Source organism: Salvelinus namaycush, unplaced genomic scaffold (genome assembly GCF_016432855.1).
Source record: "Salvelinus namaycush isolate Seneca unplaced genomic scaffold, SaNama_1.0 Scaffold1503, whole genome shotgun sequence".
In the NCBI taxonomy this organism is placed as follows: domain Eukaryota; kingdom Metazoa; phylum Chordata; class Actinopteri; order Salmoniformes; family Salmonidae; genus Salvelinus; species Salvelinus namaycush.
In genome coordinates, this window is record NW_024058235.1 from 39,825 (window position 1) to 54,868 (window position 15,044).

At 50.5% G+C, this 15,044-nt stretch overlaps 1 protein-coding gene across 1 annotated transcript in view; it reads left to right on the top strand.

The window, feature by feature from the left end:
- The window catches only part of LOC120036899 (protein Shroom3-like), a 51,812-nt gene extending 38,874 nt beyond the window's left edge, over window positions 1-12,938 (top strand). The window contains exon 3 of the mRNA XM_038983189.1: window positions 12,077-12,938. Coding sequence (XP_038839117.1) covers window positions 12,077-12,335 — 259 coding nt within the window. The 3' untranslated portion in view covers window positions 12,336-12,938. The remainder of the gene's footprint in view (window positions 1-12,076) is intronic.
- Window positions 12,939-15,044: the final 2,106 nt, after the last annotated feature.

The following is a 15,044-nucleotide window of genomic DNA, read 5'->3' on the forward strand; positions in this document are numbered from 1 at the left end:
GTAGGGCCTGCTCATCTCCTTCTCCAGACAGTAGGGCCTGCTCATCTCCTTCTCCAGACAGTAGGGCCTGCTCATCTCCTTCTCCAGACAGTAGGGCCTGCTCCTCTCCTTCTCCTGACAGTAGGGCCTGCTCCTCTCCTTCTCCAGACAGTAGGGCCTGCTCCTCTCCTTCTCCAGACAGTAGTGCCTGCTCCTCGCCTTCTCCAGACAGTAGGGCCTGCTCCTCTCCTTCTCCAGACAGTAGGGCCTGCTCCCCTCCTTCTCCAGACAGTAGGGCCTGCTCCTCTCCTTCTCCAGACAGTAGGGCCTGCTCCTCTCCTTCTCCAGACAGTAGGGCCTGCTCCTCTTCTTCTCCAGACAGTAGGGCCTGCTCCTCTCCTTCTCCAGACAGTAGGTCTTGCTCCCCTCCTCCAGACAGTAGGGCCTGCTCCCCTCCTTCTCCAGACAGTAGGGCCTGCTCCTCTCCTTCTCCAGACAGTAGGGCCTGCTCCTCTCCTTCTCCAGACAGTAAGTCTTGCTCCCCTCCTTCTCCAGACAGTAGGGCCTGCTCCCCTCCTTCTCCTGACAGTAGGGCCTGATGAGTGAGGGGGGAAGTGAACAGACAGTAGGGCCTGCTCCTCTTCTTCTCCAGACAGTAGGGCCTGCTCCTCTCCTTCTCCAGACAGTAGGTCTTGCTCCCCTCCTCCAGACAGTAGGGCCTGCTCCCCTCCTTCTCCAGACAGTAGGTCTTGCTCCCCTCCTTCTCCAGACAGTAGGGCCTGCTCCTCTCCTTCTCCAGACAGTAGGGCCTGCTCCTCTCCTTCTCCAGACAGTAGGGCCTGCTCCTCTCCTTCTCCAGACAGTAGGGCCTGCTCCTCTCCTCCTCCTGACAGTAGGGCCTGCTCCTCTCCTTCTCCAGGCAGTAGGGCCTGCTCCTCTCCTCCTCCTGACAGTAGGGCCTGCTCCTCTCCTTCTCCAGGCAGTAGGGCCTGCTCCTCTCCTTCTCCAGGCAGTAGGTCTTGCTCCTCTCCTTCTCCAGACAGTAGGGCCTGCTCCTCTCCTTCTCCAGGCAGTAGGTCTTGCTCCTCTCCTTCTCCAGACAGTAGGGCCTGCTCCTCTCCTTCTCCAGGCAGTAGGGCCTGCTCCTCTCCTTCTCCAGGCAGTAGGTCTTGCTCCTCTCCTTCTCCAGACAGTAGGGCCTGCTCCTCTCCTTCTCCAGGCAGTAGGTCTTGCTCCTCTCCTTCTCCAGACAGTAGGGCCTGCTCCTCTCCTTCTCCAGGCAGTAGGTCTTGCTCCTCTCCTTCTCCAGACAGTAAGGCCTGCTCCTCTCCTTCTCCAGACAGTAGGTCTTGCTCCTCTCCTTCTCCAGACAGTAGGGCCTGCTCCCTTCCTTCTCCAGACAGTAGGTCTTGCTCCCCTCCTTCTCCAGACAGTAAGGCCTGCTCCTCTCCTTTTCCAGGCAGTAGGGCCTGCTCCTCTCCTTCTCCAGACAGTAGGTCTTGCTCGTCTCCTTCTCCAGGCAGTAGGGCCTGCTCCTCTCCTTCTCCAGACAGTAGGTCTTGCTCCTCTCCTTCTCCAGACAGTAGGGCCTGCTCCCCTCCTTCTCCAGACAGTAGGTCTTGCTCCTCTCCTTCTCCAGACAGTAAGGCCTGCTCCTCTCCTTCTCCAGACAGTAGGGCTTGCTCCTCTCCTTCTCCAGACAGTAGGTCTTGCTCCCCTCCTTCTCCAGACAGTAGGGCCTGCTCATCTCCTTCTCCAGACAGTAGGGCCTGCTCATCTCCTTCTCCAGACAGTAGGGCCTGCTCATCTCCTTCTCCAGACAGTAGGGCCTGCTCATCTCCTTCTCCAGACAGTAGGGCCTGCTCCTCTCCTTCTCCTGACAGTAGGGCCTGCTCCTCTCCTTCTCCAGACAGTAGGGCCTGCTCCTCTCCTTCTCCAGACAGTAGTGCCTGCTCCTCGCCTTCTCCAGACAGTAGGGCCTGCTCCTCTCCTTCTCCAGACAGTAGGGCCTGCTCCCCTCCTTCTCCAGACAGTAGGGCCTGCTCCTCTCCTTCTCCAGACAGTAGGGCCTGCTCCTCTCCTTCTCCAGACAGTAGGGCCTGCTCCTCTTCTTCTCCAGACAGTAGGGCCTGCTCCTCTCCTTCTCCAGACAGTAGGTCTTGCTCCCCTCCTCCAGACAGTAGGGCCTGCTCCCCTCCTTCTCCAGACAGTAGGGCCTGCTCCTCTCCTTCTCCAGACAGTAGGGCCTGCTCCTCTCCTTCTCCAGACAGTAAGTCTTGCTCCCCTCCTTCTCCAGACAGTAGGGCCTGCTCCCCTCCTTCTCCTGACAGTAGGGCCTGATGAGTGAGGGGGGAAGTGAACAGACAGTAGGGCCTGCTCCTCTTCTTCTCCAGACAGTAGGGCCTGCTCCTCTCCTTCTCCAGACAGTAGGTCTTGCTCCCCTCCTCCAGACAGTAGGGCCTGCTCCCCTCCTTCTCCAGACAGTAGGTCTTGCTCCCCTCCTTCTCCAGACAGTAGGGCCTGCTCCTCTCCTTCTCCAGACAGTAGGGCCTGCTCCTCTCCTTCTCCAGACAGTAGGGCCTGCTCCTCTCCTTCTCCAGACAGTAGGGCCTGCTCCTCTCCTCCTCCTGACAGTAGGGCCTGATGAGTGAGGGGGGAAGTGAACAATGCATAATTGTTTAATCACCAATAGTGAATAAAGAACAGGGCAGGCCATTCTGTTGTATTGATTAATTCTAATCTTTGAAATGGTATGTACCCTATATCATTCCACCGAATCAAAGCAGTCTCGCCAGTCTGGCCTACTTGGAGAAGGCTACACAGTGAACGTGTGGGGTCATGTAGAAAGGCAAGAAGACCAAGACGAATGGATACACATGTTGCGTTAGCACTGCTACAAGATCTGAATGAAAACGACTCAGATGGAAGAAATGGATCATGACACCTCTGATGATTCATCTTCTGGTTCTGAGCCTCATCCTGAACCTCCACCTCTGATGATTCATCTTCTGGTTCTGAGCCTCATCCTGAACCTCCACCTCTGATGAGTCATCTTCTGGTTCTGAGCCTCATCCTGAACCTCCACCTCTGATGATTCATCTTCTGGTTCTGAGCCTCATCCTGAACCTCCACCTCTGATGATTCATCTTCTGGTTCTGAGCCTCATCCTGAACCTCCACCTCTGATGAGTCATCTTCTGGTTCTGAGCCTCATCCTGAACCTCCACCTCTGATGAGTCATCTTCTGGTTCTGAGCCTCATCCTGAACCTATACCTCCGAGCCCCCCCCCCCCCCCCCCCCCACCCCAGAATGGTGCACACTGAGCAGTTATCCTCGCCACTACCAAATGAAAAGTTGAGACGGGAGAGAGGAAGGGATGGCCAACGTTTAGATAGAACAAGCCCGTGACAATGCTACGGGCCGATTATCAGCACAAAATATCATCACTGAGAGAGCAGGCTCTGCAGTACGTCTCAAGCAAAGAAACAACATCAGCAACGCACTCACTAGCTCTCGTTGTTTATGTGACGTGGAGATGCTCCAACGGATGCCGTTGGGTGAAGACGCACACCATGTAAAGCACAAGCTGATAGTAGTTGACAATTTGTGACTGCCGTCATATCGACACGTATATTCACTATCATGCCATTGTTGTTTTTGTGCTGAGTTTCAGTATTTGTCAAGGCCGCTTGGCGCTTATAACGATGTTTAGGCTACTAATGTTTTCGTCGTTTGACCGCGCGTCTCGCTGATCGTGCGTCTTGGTAGTTGGGTATTTTTGTTATAAAAATAAGCTGTCACTGTGTTCCAACACATATGCTTTCTGTTTCATAGTTGTAACAAAGGCACTCAACAAAAATACTTGAATTGGTGTTTTTGTGTTTCTGTGTTTTTACCTACATATAGTCGTAATATAAACTAATGAAAATGCTATTGTGTTATTTGAAATATATATTTGTTTGTATTCTAATCATAAACACAGCCTAACTATTATTTTTTTCGATAGCATATGTGAAATGTATTAATTACACTGTTAGAATTACTGCTCATTAGCTTGAAGGGGGGTCCTGTGATTATGTGCGTTAAAGGAGAGGTGAAGGCGATGTCTGTCACACAGGCCTGGTCGGTTAGCTAGCTACTGTCTGTCACACAGGCCTGGTCGGTTAGCTAGCTACTGTCTGTCACACAGGCCTGGTCGGTTAGCTAGCTACTGTCTGTCACACAGGCCTGGTCGGTTAGCTAGCTACTGTCTGTCACACAGGCCTGGTCAGTTAGCTAGCTACTGTCTGTCACACAGGCCTGATCGGTTAGCTAGCTACTGTCTGTCACACAGGCCTGGTCGGTTAGCTAGCTACTGTCTGTCACACAGGCCTGGTCGGTTAGCTAGCTACTGTCTGTCACACAGGCCTGGTCAGTTAGCTAGCTACTGTCTGTCACACAGGCCTGATCGGTTAGCTAGCTACTGTCTGTCACACAGGCCTGGTCGGTTAGCTAGCTACTGTCTGTCACACAGGCCTGGTCGGTTAGCTAGCTACTGTCTGTCACACAGGCCTGGTCGGTTAGCTAGCGACTGTCTGTCACACAGGCATGGTCGGTTAGCTAGCTACTGTCTGTCACACAGGCCTGGTCGGTTAGCTAGCTACCGTCTGTCACACAGGCCTGGTCGGTTAGCTAGCTACCGTCTGTCACACAGGCCTGGTCGGTTAGCTAGCTACTGTCTGTCACACAGGCCTGGTCGGTTAGCTAGCTACCGTCTGTCACACAGGCCTGGTCGGTTAGCTAGCTACTGTCTGTCACACAGGCCTGGTCGGTTAGCTAGCTACTGTCTGTCACACAGGCCTGGTCGGTTAGCTAGCTACTGTCTGTCACACAGGCCTGGTCGGTTAGCTAGCTACTGTCTGTCACACAGGCCTGGTCGGTTAGCTAGCTACTGTCTGTCACACAGGCCTGGTCGGTTAGCTAGCTACTGTCTGTCACACAGGCCTGGTCGGTTAGCTAGCTACTGTCTGTCACACAGGCCTGGTCGGTTAGCTAGCTACTGTCTGCAGCATTCTCTTGGTTGATAGTGACTTACTGTCTGTCAGCAGCATTTTCTTGGTTGATAATGACTTACTGTCTGTCTGATTTCCCTTTCTATCCAACTGTATGAATAGACTCCATAAGTGAAACTAATATAGTAAATGGCTCATCTGTCTAATCAAAATGTAAGAAATCTTGCTAGCTATCGACTATTGGGCCAATATTCTGACACTCTTTATGCATTGCAGAGAACACCGAAAGAATAATTATCATTTAATTATCATACTGAATTGTTGTAATGTTTGTTTATGTGTCAATTAATCCCATAAGGGATGGGTTGCCAATTTGCGATTTGACACAAAAATAAAATGTCATTTATTCATATATTGTGTCATTTGAGGTCATATGTGTGGAATGTGTATATGAACAAATCAAAGAAGACTTAAATGCATAAACAATCATTTGTATGTGAACCAATCAGCGAAGAGGTAACCTCATAAACAATGTGTATATGAACCAATCAGAGAAGTGTTAACCACATAAACAAAAACGCATCTCATTAGCCTAGTTAACTACTGTACTGCTCTGGAGAGAGGAGAGCAAGACTAGAGGCATTGTCTGCATCCCAAATGTCTCCCGTATGACTCTGTTCAGAAGTAGTGCATTATAGTGCACATGCAGCATATGTAGGCAACAACTGCAACGTTTTTGTTTTATGACAATACATTTACTGATAGATTAGTACATGACTACTGACACTGGGTACTATATTGAGTGTTAGCGATCTAGCTAATGTGTTTAGAATTTTCACTTCCTCGTGGTGAATTAATTAGCCTATGATATTAGTGCACATAAAGATGTAGGCAAATTCATCTCTATTGAACAACAATTCATGACAATCACTGGATTAGATTGTACATCAAAATACCTTGAATCATGTGTTCCTGTTAGAAGATTAAACAAACAATTAAACAAACAATTAAACAACAAACATTTATTGAATAGCCTTTCTTCTCAGTGTTCTATTACACCATCTAAAGCTCTGTGAATGACTAAGGTGATTACAAAAAAATATATTTTCCGTGAAACTGCGAAAAAAATTGGTGCGACCAAACCAGTTGGTGGCACAACCAACTGAAAAAGTTAGTCTGGAGTCCTGGCTTCAGTCTACACGCCTGACTGGTAAAGCTACTCCTTTTCGTGTTTATTGGTCAGTGACAATGTAGAGTGACAGGAAAGTAGGAAGGAGTGTGTTAGAATGGTAGAATGACTCGGATTTAAACCCACTCCAACAAACCAGCTTACATGTCCTCAAAAGGATCTATAGCTGCACCATCGAGAGCATCCTGACTGGTTGCATCACTGCCTGGTATGGCAACTGCTCTGCCTGCAACCGCAAGGTACTACAGAGTGTAGTGCGAACTGCCCAGTACATCACTGTGGTCAAGCTTCCTGCCATCCAGGACCTCTATACCAGGCGGTGTCAGAGGAAGGGCCTGAAAATTGTCAAAGACTCCAGCCACCCTAGTCATAGACTGTTCTCTCTACTACCACACGGCAAGCGGTATCGGAGCGCTAAGTCTAGGTCCAAGAGGCTTCTAAACAGCTTCTAGCCCCAAGCCATAAGACTCCTGAACATCTAGTCAAATGGCTACCCAGACTATTCACATTGCCCCCCCCCTCCCCTGTCCACACCACTGCCACTCTCTCTGTTGTCATCTATGCATAGTCACTTAAATTAACTCTACCTACATGTACATACTACCTCAACTAACCGGTGCCCCCACACATTGACTCTGTACCAGCACCCCCCTGTATATATTGTTATTTTTTACTGCTCTTTAATTACTTGTTACTTTTATCTCTTATTCTTTTCCACATTTTTTTTAACTGCACTGTCGGTTAGGGGCTCGTAAGTAAGCATTTCACTGTAAGGTCTACACCGGTTGTATTCGGCGCAGGTGACTAATACAATTTGATTTGATTTGATTTGACATATGTTCTGAAGGCAGCGGCTGTAACCATACACTACACCACCCCAGGCCACACGCTACTGTTGAATAGCACCGGCTGTAACCATCCACTACACCACCCCAGGCCCCACGCTACTGTTGAATAGCACCGGCTGTAACCATCCACTACACCACCCCAGGCCCCACGCTACTGTTGAATAGCACCGGCTGTAACCATCCACTACACCACCACAGACCACGCGCTACTGTTGAATAGCACCGGCTGTAACCATCCACTACACCACCACAGACCACGCGCTACTGTTGAATAGCACCGGCTATAACCATCCACTACTCCATCCCAGGCCACACGCTACTGTTGAATAGCACCGGCTGTAACCATCCACTACACCACCCCAGGCCCCACGCTACTGTTGAATAGCACCGGCTGTAACCATCCACTACACCACCACAGACCACGCGCTACTGTTGAATAGCACCGGCTGTAACCATCCACTACACCACCACAGACCACGCGCTACTGTTGAATAGCACCGGCTATAACCATCCACTACTCCATCCCAGGCCACACGCTACTGTTGAATAGCACCGGTAGTAACCATCCACTACACCACCCCAGGCCCCACGCTACTGTTGAATAGCACCGGCTGTAACCATCCACTACACCACCCCAGGCCCCACGCTACTGTTGAATAGCACCGGCTGTAACCATCCACTACACCACCCCAGGCCCCACGCTACTGTTGAATAGCACCGGCTGTAACCATCCACTACACCACCCCAGGCCCCGCGCTACTGTTGAATAGCACCGGCTGTAACCATCCACTACACCACCCCAGGCCCCGCGCTACTGTTGAATAGCACCGGCTGTAACCATCCACTACACCACCCCAGACCCCGCGCTACTGTTGAATAGCACCGGCTATAACCATCCACTACTCCATCCCAGGCCACACGCTACTGTTGAATAGCACCGGTAGTAACCATCCACTACACCACCCCAGGCCCCACGCTACTGTTGAATAGCACCGGCTGTAACCATCCACTACACCACCCCAGGCCCCACGCTACTGTTGAATAGCACCGGCTGTAACCATCCACTACACCACCCCAGGCCCCACGCTACTGTTGAATAGCACCGGCTGTAACCATCCACTACACCACCCCAGGCCCCGCGCTACTGTTGAATAGCACCGGCTGTAACCATCCACTACACCACCCCAGGCCCCGCGCTACTGTTGAATAGCACCGGCTGTAACCATCCACTACACCACCCCAGGCCCCACGCTACTGTTGAATAGCACCGGCTGTAACCATCCACTACACCACCCCAGGCCCCGCGCTACTGTTGAATAGCACCGGCTGTAACCCTCCACTACACCACCACAGACCACACGCTACTGTTGAATAGCACCGGCTGTAACCATCCACTACACCACCCCAGGCCCCACGCTACTGTTGAATAGCACCGGCTGTAACCATCCACTACACCACCACAGACCACGCGCTACTGTTGAATAGCACCGGCTGTAACCATCCACTACACCACCCCAGGCCCCACGCTACTGTTGAATAGCACCGGCTGTAACCATCCACTACACCACCCCAGGCCCCACGCTACTGTTGAATAGCACCGGCTGTAACCATCCACTACACCACCACAGACCACGCGCTACTGTTGAATAGCACCGGCTGTAACCATCCACTACACCACCCCAGGCCCCACGCTACTGTTGAATAGCACCGGCTGTAACCATCCACTACACCACCCCAGGCCCCACGCTACTGTTGAATAGCACCGGCTGTAACCATCCACTACACCACCCCAGGCCCCACGCTACTGTTGAATAGCACCGGCTGTAACCATCCACTACACCACCACAGGCCCCACGCTACTGTTGAATAGCACCGGCTGTAACCATCCACTACACCACCCCAGACCACGCGCTACTGTTGAATAGCACCGGCTGTAACCATCCACTACACCACCACAGACCACGCGCTACTGTTGAATAGCACCGGCTGTAACCATCCACTACACCACCACAGACCACGCGCTACTGTTGAATAGCACCGGCTATAACCATCCACTACTCCATCCCAGGCCACACGCTACTGTTGAATAGCACCGGCAGTAACCATCCACTACACCACCCCAGGCCCCACGCTACTGTTGAATAGCACCGGCTGTAACCATCCACTACACCACCCCAGGCCCCACGCTACTGTTGAATAGCACCGGCTGTAACCATCCACTACACCACCCCAGGCCCCACGCTACTGTTGAATAGCACCGGCTGTAACCATCCACTACACCACCCCAGGCCCCACGCTACTGTTGAATAGCACCGGCTGTAACCATCCACTACACCACCCCAGGCCCCGCGCTACTGTTGAATAGCACCGGCTGTAACCATCCACTACACCACCCCAGGCCCCACGCTACTGTTGAATAGCACCGGCTGTAACCATCCACTACACCACCCCAGGCCCCACGCTACTGTTGAATAGCACCGGCTGTAACCATCCACTACACCACCCCAGGCCCCACGCTACTGTTGAATAGCACCGGCTGTAACCATCCACTACACCACCCCAGGCCCCACGCTACTGTTGAATAGCACCGGCTGTAACCATCCACTACACCACCACAGGCCCCACGCTACTGTTGAATAGCACCGGCTGTAACCATCCACTACACCACCCCAGACCACGCGCTACTGTTGAATAGCACCGGCTGTAACCATCCACTACACCACCACAGACCACGCGCTACTGTTGAATAGCACCGGCTGTAACCATCCACTACACCACCACAGACCACGCGCTACTGTTGAATAGCACCGGCTGTAACCATCCACTACACCACCACAGACCACGCGCTACTGTTGAATAGCACCGGCTGTAACCATCCACTACACCACCACAGACCACGCGCTACTGTTGAATAGCACCGGCTGTAACCATCCACTACACCACCCCAGGCCCCACGCTACTGTTGAATAGCACCGGCTGTAACCATCCACTACACCACCCCAGGCCCCACGCTACTGTTGAATAGCACCTGCTGTAACCATCCACTACACCACCCCAAGCCCCACGCTACTGTTGAATAGCACCGGCTGTAACCATCCACTACACCACCCCAGGCCCCACGCTACTGTTGAATAGCACCGGCTGTAACCATCCACTACACCACCCCAGGCCCCACGCTACTGTTGAATAGCACCGGCTGTAACCATCCACTACACCACCACAGACCCCGCGCTACTGTTGAATAGCACCGGCTGTAACCATCCACTACACCACCACAGACCACGCGCTACTGTTGAATAGCACCGGCTGTAACCATCCACTACACCACCCCAGGCCCCACGCTACTGTTGAATAGCACCGGCTGTAACCATCCACTACACCACCCCAGGCCCCACGCTACTGTTGAATAGCACCGGCTGTAACCATCCACTACACCACCCCAGGCCCCACGCTACTGTTGAATAGCACCGGCTGTAACCATCCACTACACCACCCCAGGCCCCACGCTACTGTTGAATAGCACCGGCTGTAACCATCCACTACACCACCCCAGGCCCCACGCTACTGTTGAATAGCACCGGCTGTAACCATCCACTACACCACCCCAGGCCCCGCGCTACTGTTGAATAGCACCGGCTGTAACCATCCACTACACCACCCCAGGCCCCGCGCTACTGTTGAATAGCACCGGCTGTAACCATCCACTACACCACCCCAGGCCCCACGCTACTGTTGAATAGCACCGGCTGTAACCATCCACTACACCACCCCAGGCCCCACGCTACTGTTGAATAGCACCGGCTGTTTTTTTATAGCTATGCAGATGGGACATGTTTGAGGAAACTGGTTGCTTCTTCTAAGACAGATACGCTAGGGAAACAGTTAGTAAGGATTTAGCTAGTTATTGAGGATTTAGCAAGTTAGTAAGGACTTAGCTAGTTAGTAAGGATTTAGCTAGTTATTGAGGATTTAGCTAGTTATTGAGGATTTAGCTAGTTATTGAGGATTTAGCAAGTTAGTAAGGACTTAGTTAGTTAGTAAGGACTTAGCTAGTTAGTAAGGACTTAGCTAGTTAGTAAGGATTTAGCTAGTTAGTAAGGACTTAGCTAGTTAGTAAGGACTTAGCTAGTTAGTAAGGACTTAGCTAGTTAGTAAGGACTTAGCTAGTTAGTAAGGATTTAGCTAGTTAGTAAGGATTTAGCTAGTTAGTAAGGACTTAGCTAGTTAGTAAGGACTTAGCTAGTTAGTAAGGACTTAGCTAGTTAGTAAGGATTTAGCTAGTTAGTAAGGATTTAGCTAGTTAGTAAGGATTTAGCTAGGTATGAATGCCATGCCACAACCAAGAGCTGACCCATTTGACCTCCACTTGACCTTTAACTCAGATCAGTTTAAAATCCTGGTTGCTTTCCTTGATGTTGATAAGCTGGGAGTGCTGTGAAAACAATGTGGTGAAGAAAGAATTAGCTGGGTCTGGATGTGACACATTATACACATTTACCTCTTCTGGTTTAGTGGTTCACTTTAAGTATGGGACTGTTCACTGTATAAAAACCCATGTTGGGTTGGTACCGGGTTGGTACATGCCGGGTTGGTACTGGGTTGGTATGTGTTGGGGTGGTACGTGCTGGGTTGGTACTGGGTTGGTATGTGTTGGGTTGGTACGTGCTGGGTTGGTACTGGGTTGGTACGTGTTGGGTTGGTACCGGGTTGGTACATGCCGGGTTGGTACTGGGTTGGTATGTGTTGGGTTGGTACTGGGTTGGTACATGCCGGGTTGGTACTGGGTTGGTACTGGGTTGGTATGTGTTGGGTTGGTACGTGCTGGGTTGGTACATGCCGGGGTGGTAGTGTGTTGGTACGTGCTGGGTTGGTACTGGGTTGGTACATGCTGGGTTGGTATTGGGTTGGTACATGCCGGGTTGGTATTGGGTTGGTACTGGGTTGGTATTGGGTTGGTACTGGGTTGGTACCAGGTTGGTACTGGGTTGGTAGGCTACTCTGTCAGCTGACAGTGGTTATTAGTAGTGTTTTCCCTCTCACTGCTCTGACTATCTCTGTCTCTTCCTCAGGGAGTGCTGCCCAGGCTCCTGCTGTGGTGACCCCACCCTCACCCCACTGACCCTGCCCACCCTCACCCCCCTACCCACCATCAGCCCTCCCTCGGACCACCTCGCCCCCCCCTCCATTCACGGACCCCCCAGAGAGAATCGAGGAGGATGTTCTGGAGGAGTTAAACTACACATCAAAAACAGGTCAGTTCTGGGCCGGTCTCTGTATGCCTCTATGGGCAAGTTTACCGGACACAGATTAAACCTAACCCTGGACTAAGAAGCTATTTTAATATATATTCTCTATTGAACATGCTTTTTAGTCCACGACTAGGTTTAATCTTGGTCAGGGAAACCAGCCCTATAAGGCTCTGTGTGAGTAGTGAGTACTTCTGTAAACGGTTTGCTTCTGTCCCTCTTCTCACCGCAACCTGGGCTCGAACCAGAGACCCTCTGAACTGCCTCCTACGAAGCGGCGTTACCTATCACTCCACAAATGCCTCTGCCCTTGCAGAGAAAAGGGAAGCAACTCCTTCAAGGTCTCAGAGCGAGTGACGTCACTGATTGAAACGTTACTAGCGCACACTGCTAACTTGCTAAGCATTTCACAGCGGTTCCACATACAGTATATCCAGCCAGGCTACTGTATGTACAGTATGTCTGTTTGGGTGTGTTTCTGAACAGTACAAGTGTTTTGGGTCTGTGTTGGTAATGTTTGCATTCTGTCTGTGTTTGTGTATCTGGGTGTGGCACATCTTTGACTCTACTTGGACTGAGATTTGAGTCAGACTCTTTTTATGTTTGACTTTGTTTTGATGGGGGAGAGAGAGAGAGAGAGAGGGAGATATAAACAGAGTGAAAGAGAGAGAGAGAGACAGATGGAGAGAGGGAGAGGGAGAGAGAGAGAGAGAGAGAGAGAGAGAGAGAGAGAGAGAGAGAGAGAGAGATATAAACAGAGTGAAAGAGAGAGAAAGAGACAGATGGAGAGAGAGATATAAACAGAGTGAAAGAGAGAGAAAGAAAGAGACAGATAGAGAGAGGGAGAGGGAGAGAGTTGAAAGAGAGAGAGAGAGAGAGAGAGAGAGAGTAGAGAGAGTAGAGAGAGATATATTAACAGAGTGAAATAGAGAAAGAGACAGAGAGAGAGAGAGAGGGAGAGGGAGAGGGAGAGAGATATAAACAGAGTGAAAGAGAGAGAAAGAGACATAGAGAGAGGGAGGGATAGAGTTGAAAGAGGGAGAGAGACCGAAAGAAATCTAGACAGAGAGATTGAAAGAGAGAGAGAGAAGAGGAGAGAGAGATAAGGAGAGATTGAAAAAGGAAGATAAAAAGAATAGAGAAAGAGAGATAGAATAAGAGAGAGACAGAGAGAGGTAAAAAGTTCAGCGAGAGGGGATAGATATTCATAGCTATCGGCCCTGTCAGCTTTTCCTGTCTGGTTCAGGAAGAGAAGTGCTGTGTCCCAGATGGTACCCTTTTCCATATATGGTGCACTTCTTTTGACCAGGGCCCACATAGGAAGGAAGCTCTTAGGGATGCTCCTGTCTCCAACCATTGTTATGACCACTTCCAATCTTCATGTCTCTCACGCTGCAGGAAACAGGAAATAAGGGGGAATTTATACAGGAAGTCATGTTAGTGACAGGAATCAAATCAAATTGTATTCGTCACATGCTTTGTAAACAACAGGTAGAGACTAACAGTGAAATACTTACTCATGGGCCCTTCCCAACACTGTAGAGAGAAAGAAAATAGATAAATAATAGAAAAGTTAAATAAGTAATAATACAAGTAATAATAGATACACAATGAGTAATGATAACTAGGTTATATACAAGGGGTACCAGTACTGAGTAATGATAACTAGGCTATATACAAGGGGTACCAGTACTAATGATAACTAGGCTATATACAAGGGGTACCAGTACTGAGTAATGATAACTTGGTTATATACAAGGTGTACCAGTAATGTGTCGATGTGCAGGGATACGAGGTAATTGAGGTAGATATGTGTCCAAAAGGTTTGTGCTAATAGAGTCAGTGCAGATAGTCTGGGTAGATATTGGTTAACTACTTAACTATTTAGCAGTCGTGTGGCTTGAGGGTAGAAGCTGTTCAAGGTCCTGTTGGTTCCAGGCTTGGTTCATCGGTACCGTTTGCCGTACGATAGCAGAGAGAACAGTCTATGACTTGGGTGGCTGGAGTCTTTGACAATTTTTAGGGCCTTCCTCTGACGCCACCTGAAATAGAGGTCCTGGATGGCAGGGAGCTCGGCCTCAGTGATATACTGGGCCGTACATACTACCCTCTTTAGCACCATGTGATCGAGGGCGTTGCAGTTGCCATACCAAGCAGTGATGCAGCCAGTCAACATTTTTAGTGAAGTGGACAGAGAGGAATTTCTCGACCCGCTCCACTTCAGCCCCATCGATGTCAATGGGGGCGTGCTCTGCCCTCCGTTTCCTGTAGTCCACGATCAGCTCCTTTGTCTTGCTCACATTGAGGGAGAGGTTGTTGTCCTGGCACCACACGGCCAGGTCTCTGACCTTCTCCCTATAGGCGGATCAGGCCTACCATGCCGTGTTGTCGGCAAATTTAATGAGGGTGTTTGAGTCGTGCACGGCCATGCAGTCGTGGGTGAACAGGGAGTACAGGACGGGACTAAGCACGCACCCCTGAGGGACCCCGATGTGTTGCTGCCCACCCTCACCACTTTAGGGCAGCCCGTCGGGAAGTGCAGGATCCAGTTGCAGAGGGAGGTGTTTAGTCCCCGGGTCCTTAGCTAAGTGGTGAGCTTTGAGGGCACTATGGTGTTGAACGCTGAGCTGTAGTCAATGAACAGCATTCTCACATAGGTGCTCCTTTTATCCAAGTGGGAAAGGGCAGTGTGGAGTGCAATATAGATAGATAGCAATAGAGCAGTATAGATAGATAGATAGATAGATAGATAGATAGATAGATAGATAGATAGATAGATAGATAGATAGAT